Consider the following 15,008-nt stretch of genomic DNA (forward strand, 5'->3'; position numbering starts at 1 on the left):
CCATAAGAAAGACGTAGGAGCAGAATTGGGCCATTTGGCCCATCAAGTCTGCTCCGCCATTCTATCATGGCTGATCCTTTTCTCCTCAACCCCATTTTCTGGCTTTCTCCCTGTGACCTTTGATGCCATGTCCAATCACGAACCTATGAATCTCTGCCTTAAATACACCCAAATACCTGGCTTCCACAGCTGCATGTAGCAACAAATTCCACAGATTCATTACCCCCTGGCTAAAGAAATTTCTCCATGTCTCTGTTTTGAAAGGGCGCCCCTCTATCCTGAGGCTGTGCCCTCTTGTTCTAGCTTCTCCCCCACCATGGGAAGCATCCTTTCCACATCTACTCTGACTAGGCCTTCCAACATTGAAAATATTTCAATGAGATCTCCCCTCATCCTTCTAAATTCCAGAGAGTATAGACCCAGAACCATCAAACACTCCTTGTATGATAACCCTTTCATTTCTGGAATCATCCATGTGAGCCGCCTCTGGACCCTCTCCAATGCCAGCACATCTCTTCTACGATGAGGAGCCCAAAACTGTTCACAATACTCAAGGTGAAGCCTCACCAGAGCCTTATAAAGCCTCAGCATCACATCCCTGCTCTTGTATTCTAGACCTCTTGAAATGAATGCTAACATTGCATTTGCCTTTTGCACCACTGACTCTACCTGGAAGTTAACCTTTAGGGTGTTCTGCATAAGGACTGCCAAGGCCCTCTGCATCATAGATTTTTGGTTATTCTCCCCAGCTTAGAAAATAGTCTGCACATTTGTTTCTACAACCCAAGTGCATGACCTGGAATTTTCCAAATTGTATTTCATTTGCCGCTTTCTTGCCCATTCTCCTAATCTGTCCAAGTCCTTCTGCATCCTACCTGTTTCCTCAACACTACCTGCCCCTCCACCAATCTTTGTGTCATCTGCAAACTTGGCAACGAAGCCATCTATCTCATTTATATACAGCATAAAAAGAAGTGGTCCCAACACCGACCCTTGCGGAACACCAGTAGTCACTGGCAGTCAACCAGAAAAGGATACTCGCTGTTTTCTTCCAATCAGCCAATGCTCTAACCATTTTAGTAACTTTCCTGTAATACCACGGGCTCTTAACTTGGTAAGCAGCCTCATGTGTTATGTTATCGAAGGCCTTCTGAAAGTCCAAATATGTAAAATCCACTGCATCTCCTTTATCTATCTTGTAATCTCCTCAAAGAATTCCGGCAGTTTTGTCAGGCAGGATTTTCCCTTAAGGAAACCATGCTGACTTTGTCCTATCTTGTGTCACCAAGTAGTCCATCACCTCTTTCTTAACAATTGACTCTTAACATCTTCCCAACCACTGAGTTCAGGCTAACTAGTCTATAATTTTTGTTCTACTGCCTTCCTCCTTTCTTAAAGAGCGAAGTAACATTTGCAATTTTCCAGTCCTCTGGCACCATGCCAGAGTCCAATGATTTTTGAAAGATAATTTCTAATGCCACCATAATCTCTAATGCTACCACTTTTGGAACCCTAGGGTGCGATTCATCTGATCTGGGTGACTTATGTACCCTTAGGTCTTTCAGCTTTTTGAGCACCATCTCCCTTATAATAGTAACTGCACCCACTTCTCTTCCTTTACACACTACAACATCTGGCACACTTCTAGTGTCTTCCACAGTGACGACTGATGCAAACAACTCATTTAGTTCATCTGCCTTCTTGTCCCCCATTTTTATTTCTCCTGCCTCATTTTCTAGCGGTCCTATATCCACTCTCATTTCTCTTTTATTATTTACATACTTGAGAAAGCTTTTACTGTCCAGTTTGAAATTATTTGCCAGCTTGCTTTCATATTTAATCTTTTCCCTTCTAATGATTCTTTCAGTTGCTCTCTAGGTTTTTAAAAACTTTACAATTCTCTGTCTTCCCACTAATCTTTGCTTTGCCGTATGCCCTTTCTTTTGCTTTTGCAATAGCTTTGACTTACCTTGTCAGCCACGGTTGTACTATTTTTCCATTTGAGTATTTTTTCATTTTTGGAATACACATGTCCTGCATCTTCCTCATTTTTCCCGGAAATGCACACCATTGCTGCTCTGCTGACATCCCTGCCAGCAGCTCCTTCCAATTTACTTTGGCCAACTGCTCTCTCATACCACTGTAATTTCCCTTATTCCACTGAAATACTGCTACATCAGACTTTACTTTCTCCTTATCAAATTTCAAGTTGAACTCAATCATGTTGTGATCACAGGTTCCTAAGGGTTATTTTACCTTAAGCTCCCTAATCGTCTCCGGATCATTACGTAACACCCAATCCAGTACAGCTGATCCCCTAGTAGCCTCAATGACAAACTACTCTAAAAAGCCATCTCTTAGACATTCAACAAACTCGCTGTCTTGAGATCCATTACCAATCTGATTTTCCCAATCGACCTGCCTGTTAAAATCTCTCATGATTATCATACCATTGCCCTTTTGACATGTCTTTTCTGTTGTCTGGTGTAATCTGTGGTCCACATCCCAGCTGCTATTGGGAGGCCTGTGTTTAATTGCCATCAGTGTCCTTTAACTTATCTCAATCCACAAGGATTCAACATCTTCCGACACTATGTCACATCTTTCTACTGATTTCATACTGTTCTTTACCGGTAGAGCCACGCCTCTCCCCCCTGCCTACCTTCCTATCATGTTGGTGAGGCTGTATCTGGAGTACTGTGTGCAGTTCTTGCCACCCCAGTACAGATTGTGGGACCTCTGGAGAGGTTCAACAGGATGCTGTCTGGATTAGAGTGCACTCGCTATCAGGAGAGATTGGACAAATATGGATTGTTCTTGCTGCAATTTTATAAAATTATGAGAAACGCAGATAGTTGGAGTCCTTTTCTGAGTTTAGAATGGTCAATTTCTCGAGGACGTAGCTTTAAGATGAGGGTGGGTGAATATTTAAGGAGATGTGCAGGGGATTTTTTTTTCTCGGATTAGTAGGTGGCTGGAATGCTCTGCTGAGAGTGATGGTGGAAGCAATCAAGGTAGCACCATTTAATAGTTTAAAAGGATCTCGTGCTTTTCTGGCATTTATGACAAATAACCTCTTTCCGGGCTTCCAGCTGGGTTCAAGTATGGATTATAACTGACATTTCGATGATCAGCTCTGCCACATTCATCAAGGATGATGCCTGATTTCTGATGAAGTTGGCAGAGTTGGTCATCAAAACATTGGTTATAATCAATACTTGTAGCCGGCTAGAAACCGGAAAACAGTTTATTCATTTAACAGGCATTTTACACAGGCATGTTAACATACAGGGACTGGAGTTAAATACACTTAATTATTGTTACATGTACCAAAGAGCAGGGAAGTGGAAAATCTTAGTTTTGTATGCCAAAAAGGTAATTTTTTTTTACTGTATAACAATGATTGAGATAGTACAATGGAAAATAGTAACCAAATAGTATACAGTTACAGATTAAAGTGTTACAGAGAACGTGCCTTGCAAGGCCAGAAAGAGGTAGATTATGTGGTCAAGAGTCCACTTTATTACACTAGGGGCGTTGTACAATAGCTTTAGAACAGAGGGGAGTAAAATGTTCTTGGAACATGCTGATGAACGCTTTCAGGCTTTTGTATTCCCCCCCCCCCCCCCCCCCATATAGGAGGGAGTATAAGAAAGACTGTCCAAAGTGGATTAGGGTCTTTGATTTAGTTAGCTGCTTTAATGAGGCATAAAGAAATGGTGTACATTACATTATATGAGGAAGGAGAATTGGGGATATTGATCATGTGCACGCAGAAGGGGTGAGTTTAATTTGGCATCATGTACAGCACAGAAATTGCCGTCCAAAAGGCTTATTTCTTTGTTGTGTGATTCTATATTCTGACTTAATGTTTGATCTGTTGCATTGAGCTTTCCTCCATTAATTTCACTGGAGGGGAATAACTGCTAGGATTTAAGGTCAGTGTTGGTATGATTTAGATTTTTTTTAGTTATTTCAGTTGTATTTAAGTGTTTTTAGATTTTCATTTACATTTTCATTAGTTGAAAGTGAATAATAATTTCTTAAATGATTTTGGATTAACTTTTGAATGTTTTGATAAGCTACAAGTATTTAGAGATTTTACTGTCCTTCTAAAATGGTGTTTGTAGCTTTCAAAGCCTTTTTTTCACCAGTTCTGTGGGTGGGGCTTGTTCTGCCCCATTTGTCCCCCAAGTCCACAATCTCAACCCTAATAACAGAAGGCCTAGAATTTGCCACGATGTCAGGAGTTCATACTTTTGTTAATCTACTGAAACTTGCAACAGGTAGTTCAATATTTAACTTTGCTGCCGAATGTAAATTCTGAGTCAATTGGTGTGTAACCTTTTCCCAATGAATTTGTGAGAATGTGGTCACCTACAATGACAAGAATAGCAATTTTTAGTTTTAAAGTTCTGCTTTGTTAATTTTGTTCATTCAGAATCCACTTAGTTTACCTGGAATTGGGCAATCAACTTGCTGAGGGACTACTGCACTTCACGTTATTCTGTATGAAGTACTCATACAATAAATTTATTTTGCTTTCCTGGTTGGCTAAACCTTCAGTCAATCAGGGAAAACTTAAACACAAGAAATTTTGCAGATGCTGAAAATCCAAAGCAACACCCACAAAGTCCTGGAGGAACTCAGCAGGGGAGGCAGCATCAATAGAAATGAATAAACAATTGACATTTCAGACCGAGACCCTTCTTCAGAACTGGAAAGGAAGGGGGAAGATGCTTGAATAAAAAAGGTAGGAGGAAGGGGAAGGAGGAGAGCTAGAAGGTGATAGGTGAAGCCAGATGGGTAGGAAAGGTAAAGGGCTGGAGAGGAAGGAATCTAATAGGAGGGGAGGAAGGGAATGAGGAGGGAACCTGGGGGGAGGTGATAGGCAGGTGAGAGATGTAAGAGACCAGATTGGGGAATAGAATTTACCTGTGTTTTCAAAATTTGTCAATCTTTTGAGATCAGAATTGCAATCTAATTTTAAGACATCAGGAAGTATGGTGGGAATGGAATTACTGTAATTTTTTTTGTAAGTTGTGATTTAGTGTTGAGTCTTAGGAGTTGAAAATTGTATGGTATATTTTCCAATACCTTTTAACAAGTTTCTATTGTGAATCAGAATCGGGTTTAATATCACCGGTATATGTCTTGAAATTTGTTGTCTGTGGCAACAGTACATTGCAATGCATAATAATAGAGATAAAAACTGAATTACAGTAAGTAAGTAGATATATTAAATAGTTAAGTTAAATTTGAATCAAATTTATTTGTTACATCCTTCACATACACGAGGAGTAAAAATCTTTACGTTATGTCTCCGTCTAAATGTGCAACGTGCAATTTATAGTAATTTGTACATAGAAATACAATTTTATCAGTGTGAATTATCAGTCTGATGGCCTAGTGGTAGAAGCTGTCCCGAAGCCTGTTGGTTCTGGCCTTTATGCCACGGTACCATTTCCCAGATGGTAGCAGCTGGAACAGTTTGTGGTTGGGGTGGCTCGGGTCCCCAATGATCCTTTAGGCCCTTTTTATGCACCTGTCTCTGTAAATATCCTGAATAGTGGGAAGTTCACATCTACAGGTGCGCTGGGCTGTCCACACCACTCTCTGCAGAGTCCTGCGATTGAGGGGAGTACAGTTCCCATATCAGGCAGTGATGCAACCAGTCAGGATGCTCTCAATTGTGCCCCTGTGGAAAGAACCTTGGGAGTTGGGGACTTCCGCTGAACTTCTTCAACTGCCTGAAGTGCGAGAGGCACTGTTGTGCTTTTTTCACCACGCAGCCAGCATGTACAGATCATGTGAGATTTTCGGAGATGTGTATGCCAAGGAACTTAAAGCTGTTCACCCTCTCAACCCCAAATCCATCGATGTCAATAGGAGTTAACCCGTCTCCATTCCTCCAGTAATCCACCAGCAGCTCCTTTGTTTTTGTGACATTGGGAGAGGTTGTTTTCTTGACATCTCTGTGTCAGCGTGATGACTTCTTCTCTGTAGTCTGCCTCATTGATGAAGGCCAGTCGATGTAATGTCGTCAGAAAATTTAATTAGCAGATTGGAGCAGTGTATGGTGACACAGTCATGGGAGTACAGAGTAAAGGAGGGGGCTTAGGACACAGCTCTGAGGGACACCTGTGTTGAGGGGCAGAGGGGAGGGAGCCCACTCTTACTACCTGCCCAGTGATCTGACAGGAAGTCCAAGATCCAGCCTCACAAGGCAGGGTGAAGGCTGAGTGCAAAAATAAAATTTTTAAAAATAAAGTAGAAAGTGTTCAGGGGTTCAATATCCATTCAGAAATCTGAAAGCAGAGGGGAAGAAGCTGCTCCTGAATTGCTGAGTGTGTGTCTTCAGGGTCCTGTGCCTCCTTCCTGATGAAGGAGAACAGGGCATGAGCTGGGTGATGGGTCCTTAATGATGGATGCCACCTTTCTGAGGCATTGCTCATTGAAGATGTCCTGGATACTATGGCCGGTGCCCATGATTTTGCTGACAAGTTTACAACTCTCTGCAGCTTATCTTGAACCTGTGCTGTAGCCCCACCTCCACCCCCATTCCAGACGGTGATGCAGCCAGTTAGAATGATCTCCACGGTACATCTGTAGAAATGTGTGAGTGGATTAGCCTTTGTACTATATCTAGTTGAAACCTGCTGGATTTTCAATATCTGACTGAAAAATATGCTGATTAAATTTTTATGATTAACCATTTTGCCTTTATTTTAATTACATTAGTTTGTTTTGATACCCTTAAAATGCCAGTCATTTCCTACTCCCTTATTAACTATCCCTCGGCAGCAGAAAACTCTACTAATTCCACGAGCTACTCAACAAGATTGATAAACTACAACTTGTTAAAATAAATTTTTTTAACTTAAGTGGGGTAGTGGAGGTATAATTTATCCATCTGTGCTGATCACCCCATCATTGACTAGGCTGTTCCATCGTGAACACGATCTGATATGAGTGAACCTGATGCTTTCAGATCAGCTCATACATAGCACATATCTCTGCCACACTGCTCAAGTGTGTTTCTGGAGTACAGGGGCTAGTGACCCTGTTCTATGTACTTGCTATGAGTTATCTTAATTGTACATATGATTTTTTTTTGTGTTCTATCGCTGAGCAGCAGGGAACCATCTGATTGGCCTATCAGAGTTCTCTTTGGGAACTAGTTGATTTGATCAGCATTTTTGATCCGGCTATTATTCACAATTGCACTTAATAATAAAAAAAAAGCATGGTATAGAACACATTAGTCAACCTTTAACAGACCTGTGACTCAGTTCTGCATTTTATTTACACTAAACCATAGTGTCAGAATGAAATGAGTTTGCTTTACACTGACACCTAGTGACCCTCAGTCTTGTGACAGGGCCCAATTCAACAATCAAACAAAAATAAGTTTCCGAAGGAATGGGTCTTCTACCAAAGTGAAACACAGTGGGATATATCTATGCTTCAGGGATCTCCCAAGTTTAGTGTTTGTACAAAGTAGTCCTACTTTCATGCCAGTCCTAAACTTTGCAGCCTAAATGTACTGTTAATAAATATAATAGTTCAATTAAGAATAACTGTCAGTGATTCTTTCAGTGAAATAACACATTGGTGAAGATGATCAAGTATGGATATATTTGCATTGTAGTGTGATAGTTCCAAATATTAATATTGCATGTGAACTGTTGAGCAATATTTCATATTAATGATAAATTAGCACTGAAATGTGTACATTATGAGACTAGAATGCAGGGAAATTAAGAACTATTATTGATGAATCTACATGTTCGTAGTTCAAAGTGTTTTGATATGTCAGTACCGTTCATTAATTTGGCGTTGGTGCATGAAATTTGAATCCTACTCTAGTGTCCCCCACTGCAGAGTATGATAACCGATTAAGTATAGTAACTGATTGAAAAATGGGGATTTTGCTGTTTGATTACTGTTGATATTAAGGATATTAAACCCACATAAAGCTGCTGGCTCTGACAACTTGCATCCCACAATTCCACTACAGGGATAGTGATGATTTTAGAAATATGGTTAACAAAGACCTTTGATAATTATAATGTGATTCGGAGGTATTGACGCAAGGTAAAATACATAAATCTTTGCATTCCTCTGCTCAGATGCTCAATAATTGTACATGTAGGACTGAGATTGATCGGTCTGGGACAGAATGGGAAATTGAGTGGCAGTCGGAATGTGCCACTGCATCGGGAATGATCTTTGGAATGGCAAAACAGACTTCAGGAGTTGTATGCACTGGTCCTTTTTCTAGTTCTTGTTTCTGAAATTTGATAATGATATGGTCCAATTTCTCTGTTCCAGGCTTATGAAGATATTTATTTGGTGCACCACATTAAACACCTCCGAAAAATCAGAGGAGATAACTACTGCGCACTGAGGGCGGTGTTGTTTCAGGTTTTCAGCCACGGTATACCTCCTCCAATATGGATGAGGGAACAGGACATCACCAAGGTAAATTGAAGCTTGCAAAGGGCACCAGTCAATTACAAGCTGCTGTATGGCTCAATGCATTGATATCCCTGAAAAACTGACTCAACTCCCATAACACCATTTATTCAGTACTTTTATGTGAAAATATGGTAGTGTTCACTACCATGATTGGGTAAAGGTACAGGAGACTTGGATCCCACACCACCAGTAGTTCAGTAACAGTTATTACCCTGTAACCAGCAGGGAAAAGGGGATGAGGAATGGTGAAGGGGAGGGGGCATTACCAGAAGCTCGAGGAATCGATGTTCATGCCATCAGGTTGGAGGCTACCCAGTCAGAATGTAAGGTGTTGCTCCTTCACCCTGAGGATGCCCATCATGGCACAGGAGGAGGCCGTGGACTGACATGTCAGAACAAGAATCTTTCCCTTCCCTTTCCAGTCCTGAAGAAGGGTCTTGGCCTGAAACGTCAACTGTTTATCCATTTCCATAGACGCTGCCTGACCCGCTGAGTTACTCTAGCGTTTTATGTATGTTTCTTTGGATTTCCAGCATCTACAGAATTTCTTGTATTTATGGCTTCAGACCTGCCTATCCTGCTTTGAGCAACAACCACCTTGGGTGGCAGACTGATCTACAACTAAGGACATTTTCTGATTTCCAGTTACTACATTGTGAATATTTCATCATACAAAGGACATGCATTTCATACCCCCCAGAGGGTGTAATATTTTGTGAAGCAGTGAGACCTTCACAAGCTTTGAACAGTTAGTTTGGATCTATAATAACAGCAGTCTGACCTTGTGTAGCAGATCTCTGATCTCCACTTCAGCACAAATCATTGGATGGCTTCTGTTTGTTCTACAATAAAATATGAGACTATGGTTAGGAGCACTACCTGACCCTTGGATCGAAAGGTGGGGAGAATGAGCTGGCTACTCATTCCAGACATTAGGCAAAGGTGCATGCAAAGCTGGAATTGGACTTCATAATGATCACCATTTCGTCATGGCTTTCAAACAGTCTTGAAAATGGTTCAAGCATCTTGATTTTCATCCTCCTTCAGTTGATGGCCCTATTAAAACTTTCACCTGGGGGCTCTTTGGAGCAGAACTCGTGTGCAGTCTCTTCCACAAGGGAACTGCCACATATCTTTAATGCTTACAGCTCGCCACATGCAGATTTTAAATTTGCAGCAAATGAATGGATTGCAAGTGCTTGAGCCTGTAGTTAAGATTCAAATTGTGTGACAGATCATCAGTGCTTGGCCCTCATCACCCTGTAGGATTTCACATCTTGCCCACATGAAAGTAAAAAGAGAAAAAGGTCAGCAAAATGATCACGGGAGAGAGCATTAGAGTCATGAGTTTTACGCTAACATCTTGTAAAGCAAAAGGATTTTTCCGACGATTGGGTATGAAGAAACTGTCATCCTTAGGGAGGCAGGGTTTGAGGGTCGGCACAACATTGTGGGCCAAAAGGCCTGTAATATGCTGTACTATTCTATGTTCTTATCTCTGTGCAACCATTGACCATGGATTCCAAATCCTAACAAATATCAGTGTGTCCCATCAGAAAGACAGTGAGCCGTTGGACTCAGTCTTGTCCCATACTGGCAACGGTTATGTATCGTCTTCTCCTGCAAGATAGAGAAAAGTGTGTTAGAGGTTTTCGCTATATTTAATTAACAAGATGCGATAGTTAACGGATCGAGATATCAAAGTACATTTGTTATCAAAGTATGTATATAGTATATAACCCTGAGATTCGTCTTCCCTAAAGACAACCAAGAAACAAGGAAACCCCGTGAAACATGTTCAAATGGAACATTAAGCAAAAAAAACTAAATCACACAAACAACAAAAAAAACGAGCAAATAACACAGAGAATATTAAACATCAAATCACAGAGTCCTTTAACAGTCTAGAAATTATGATGAGGTTAGGAGTGTAGATAAAAGTGTGCTATTGCAATGAAACATACAAATGTTATTGATTTTTGGTAGGGAGAATGATGTATTTGCAAGGATCATTGTGAGGTACTGGTATGGTTGATGGAAGATAGGATTTCATGATGCATCATAAAATCCTATCACATTCATGGGAGCTTGAACATTTTGTGCCTATGTCTTCACATCCCTGGGTCATCCCTGGCAGATCCTTCTTCAATGTGTACGTGGGAATCCGCCTGGTCCCCAATATGAAGATGATCGCTCTCCTCTTCATTCCCCAAAGATAAGAAAATGTCCTCGGCACTTGCATTGAACTAGTTCAATATGTTTCGTGAAAGTGAGTCTCATCACACTAACTGTACAAAAAGTGTGTCTTTGCTAATATCAGTTCTGTGGATGTCAGGTTGGTTACATGTGAGTGTTTATTTGTTTTCAATAACATTGCAGTTCTGTAACAATGATTTTAAAAATACTAGAAATAACATTTATGTATTAACAATACTGATACTTGTGACAGTGCAATGACACTAAAATCAAGTCCCCACAAACAGCATTTATTCAGAAATTTGCTTCAGTGCAATACCTAATGGGTCCCATGGACAATTGTGATATTTGATCCATTAAGTCCTGCTTATGCAACAAATATAGTGAAGTGTCTGTGAAGGTTCTTGATCATCCAGGTCATTGTATATCAAGCAGTAGTAATTCGAGGCAACTGACTTGCTGTGTTGTCGAGAAGACGTCTTGCCTCTCATCTGAGAGGATTCTTCGGTTCTAATCAGTTCTAATTCAGTTCTAACAGTTCACACCTCCATTCATGCAAAGATTAATGACTTTCTCATTACATCTACTTGATAAAAAAAATAGTGAAAGATTTTTCCTATTGATCATTTTCTTTTCATCATTATTCCTGCACTCCATGAACATATTTGACTTGCAGCTTAAATGTAAGATGAGCAATTTGTAATTGATAATCTTTTAACTTAAGTTCCCAGAAAAGATATTTACACATGGCTGTAACTGGATACAACAATACAGCTTTGGTCCTGAGAGATACACTGGGAACAATGTTTTCAGAAAACTCCGCAAGTACCTGGAAATTTTGGAAAGCCAGGTAAGTGTGAGAAGTACACTTGGTCAATTAAATAAAGTAAGGACTTGTATTTCTACAGAGCCTTCTCTCTCACTATAACCAGTTAACTATTGTCAGTTAATTATTCATTATCTGTAGTTTAAGTTGTTTTGTCATCACATTTAACAGCCAAGAAATTTAAGCTAACAGCAATCCAATGACAGTCACTTAAATGGATAATGAATGTGTTTAGAGGGAACTTTATGGCTGTCGCCCATCAGTGCAAAACATAACCACCTATGAATGTAGAAAGAGTCATGATCAATTTTTGCTCATTAATAGTTACAACTGTTTGACTCTTTATTTCCTCATAAATAATACAAGCTAATAACAAGTTGAAACAAAGCTGGTAATTTGAAATGTCTGAATTTAGATTTTTAAACTCTCAGATAAACTACAGTGATAATCGGATTTGGATATAAATATTCCCAGCAATTGTTTTTGATTTATTAACAATTACTTGATGAATTTTATTTCTAAATGAGTAATTTGATACCTTTTGGATTTAAATGTTTCCTCATTTCCAATTATTATCTCTTAATTCTATCATCAGGCGTCCTTTGCTGTGCCTTGCTGAACTCACATTGAAAATTCACATGCAGTATATTTTCCTTGGTCAATAGATCACTATGGTCCTCAAACTTGTTAACTATAGGTTGACTTTTATTAATTTATATTGTCTGGCTTCATTAGCTGATACTACACTAGGAGAATTTTAATCGTATCCTCTTTTACAATGTCTACCCATTGTCAGTATTCACTTGATCTTCTGTGTCTCCATAAATATTCACAAATACAAAAGCAATTTGTAATTATTTTGTACTTTTTCCATGGGGAAAAATGTAGCCTAAGGGACTTCACAGAGGCATATCCAAAAATAAAGAAGCAGAACTGACACATCTGAAAATAGTCCTTTGTGTTATGTAATCACATTATGCCCCAGGCTTTTCTGAGCAGATAATTTTACTTTGTTTCCTGATCTAGAATTATCATGAGTTCGATCAGAGTCCATATTCTTCTATTCAAAAAAAAAAGTAGCAGCATTGTAGCAAATTAATTGCTGTGTAAAAGTGAACTTCTTTTGAGTTGTCTGTCACTGAGTAGTAGATCATGGTACACCATCATCCTCTGGGACTCCCATCAGGGAAGAGACTGTGTAGCAACCACATCAGGACCCCTTGAGTCCAAAACAGTTAGTTTTGCAAGCTGTCAGGCTGGTGGTCAACACCCCCTCATTAACCCACCCTACTATCCCCAACCACCACAACATACACATCACCTAGCATCACATTTTTTACACAAATCAGTAATGTACATAACAGTTATTTGTACATTGGGTTTTTTAGGTTTTTTATATTTTTATTTATTGTGTTTTTTTTGTTGTTTTTAAATTGCATTCTTTATGCGTATCGTGTTTTTTTTTATGCTGCATCTGATCTGAAGTAACAATCGTTTCATTCTCCTTTGCACTTGTGTGCTGAAGAATGACAATAAAAAATCTTTAATCTTCTAATTAGGAAGGGAAACAGCAAGCATGCTTGCTAAGCTCATCGGGGTAGCTGATGGGGAAAATGTCACTTTGAGCTGTAGGATGGGCTGTTCTGAGGTAGGGTTTGCTAAATTCTGCATCCTGATGAGCAACATTTCTGAAAATGAGACCTTTTCCCCAGCAGGGATCTGTTTGAGTACAAAATCTAACCTGCCCACTGCTAATACTGACCTAAGACAAGTATGTATTATTTTTGTTCCATTTCTGACTATCACCATAATCGATATCATGCCAATAATCTGTTTGAGCTGGCATATGGTGCCCAAACTAAACTAGATCTGAATATTTTATCAGGATGTACATACAGCCTAATGCATGTAGCCATGTCCTGCCAGAATCCAATCAAGTGGCAGGGTTCTATTCTCCATTAACGTCATACGTATTTTGTAAACAATTTCTATTCTGATGTCATCTAGGTCCTCCCGATAGAATGTGTGTGTCTTCTCCACGTGCTGCGGTTTCCTCCCACAGTCCAAAGATATAACCTTTAGTAGGTTAATTGGTCAATGTATATTGTCCCATGATAAGGCTAGGTGTAAATCGGGGTTGCTGGGTGGTACTGTTCAAAGGGCTGGAAGGGTCTACTCTGTGCCATATCTCAATAAATAAACATTTTCTTGTTCTTCGGCTAACCATGAGGCTTTTGTATTTGTATCAGTCTTCCGGATGTCATAGTTCATTATGCTTCATAGATAAATATTTAAAGCAATTTGTTCTGTTTTAATGAATAAAATCTATTTTTTTTATTCTAGTGGAATAAATTTCATGGAATTAAAGACCAGGAGAAAAGAACCAAATTGTGTCTGGAGTTATTTACTGAGCAAGAAACTGAGTACAAGATGTATGAAGCTGTAAAATTCCTTATGCTGTATACAGTATTTGAGCTTCATGAAGACATAAGAGGTGGAGAAGTTGTTCCTAGCTTTTGTGCCCTTTTCTTTGCCCGAGATTCCTCACCTGATCCTCTGAGTTTTATGATGAACCATCTGAACCACGTTGGTGACACTGGTGGACTGGAGCAGGTAAGTCTAGTAGCTGGGACTCTGTGGCTGTCCTCCTATTTTTGTTATTGATGTAAATGGGACATTTTCATGGGCCTGCACCTGCATTTCAATAGCACCATCATTGGGCCAACATAATATGTTCAATAAATGGAATGCTGTCTTGGGGACAGTAATTGGCTGTTTTATGATGTAGTGTCATAACACCAATATTATAATTATGGATAGTATTTTTACATCATTTCAACAGACTAGCATCCAGAATAATTATAAGTCATATGAGACGTGTCGCTGCAACTCTAACAAACCAATGCTGTTGCTGTCGACCACATGGGTAGTTATCCTTGTATGATGTGCCCTCCCATCAATCCAATAATAATGTTGCAAAAACACAAATAAATGCATTTGATCCTTTATTGGCAACTGGCAAAACATATAATTTTGAAGCAGTGAGACTAAAACTAGTGATATTAAACATACTGTACTTAAACGGTCAACAAAAGACATCTATCGGTCCCCAGCTCTAAACTGCCGAGAAGAAAGCACTAATCTTTTAAGGAACCCTTCACTTTTACCATGCCCCTTCCTACATAACAAACACGCAACGCTGAATACAATGCAGACGGAAAAAAAGATGCATGGATCCTACAAGACCCTTTGAATAACAGCATTCCAATGATCTACTTTGCTTCGGTATCAAAGCACAAGCAGTTCAGTAGTAGATTTTGAAGCTGGCTGGATACACTTCGTAAGGGATCATCTACACAACAAATTTCATGTCATACATCAGTAATAATGATTCTGATTAGATTTTTGTCTGTTTCAGTAGATGAAATGGTACAAATGGATAACATTTCATTTTCTATTTCAGTACCTTACACCTTAGCAACTAATTCCTGCTGCTTAAATATGG

General features: G+C 39.5%; 1 protein-coding gene across 1 annotated transcript in view; it reads left to right on the forward strand.

Annotated features, from left to right (window-relative positions):
• Positions 1-15,008, forward strand: part of LOC132378341 (inactive ubiquitin thioesterase OTULINL-like) — a 44,442-nt gene that overhangs the window by 23,597 nt on the left and 5,837 nt on the right. Inside the window, exons 5-7 of the mRNA XM_059945171.1 lie at positions 8,335-8,484; positions 11,402-11,527; positions 13,847-14,116. Coding sequence (XP_059801154.1) covers positions 8,335-8,484; positions 11,402-11,527; positions 13,847-14,116 — 546 coding nt within the window. The remainder of the gene's footprint in view (positions 1-8,334; positions 8,485-11,401; positions 11,528-13,846; positions 14,117-15,008) is intronic.

This window comes from Hypanus sabinus, chromosome 20, assembly GCF_030144855.1.
Source record: "Hypanus sabinus isolate sHypSab1 chromosome 20, sHypSab1.hap1, whole genome shotgun sequence".
Classification (NCBI taxonomy): domain Eukaryota; kingdom Metazoa; phylum Chordata; class Chondrichthyes; order Myliobatiformes; family Dasyatidae; genus Hypanus; species Hypanus sabinus.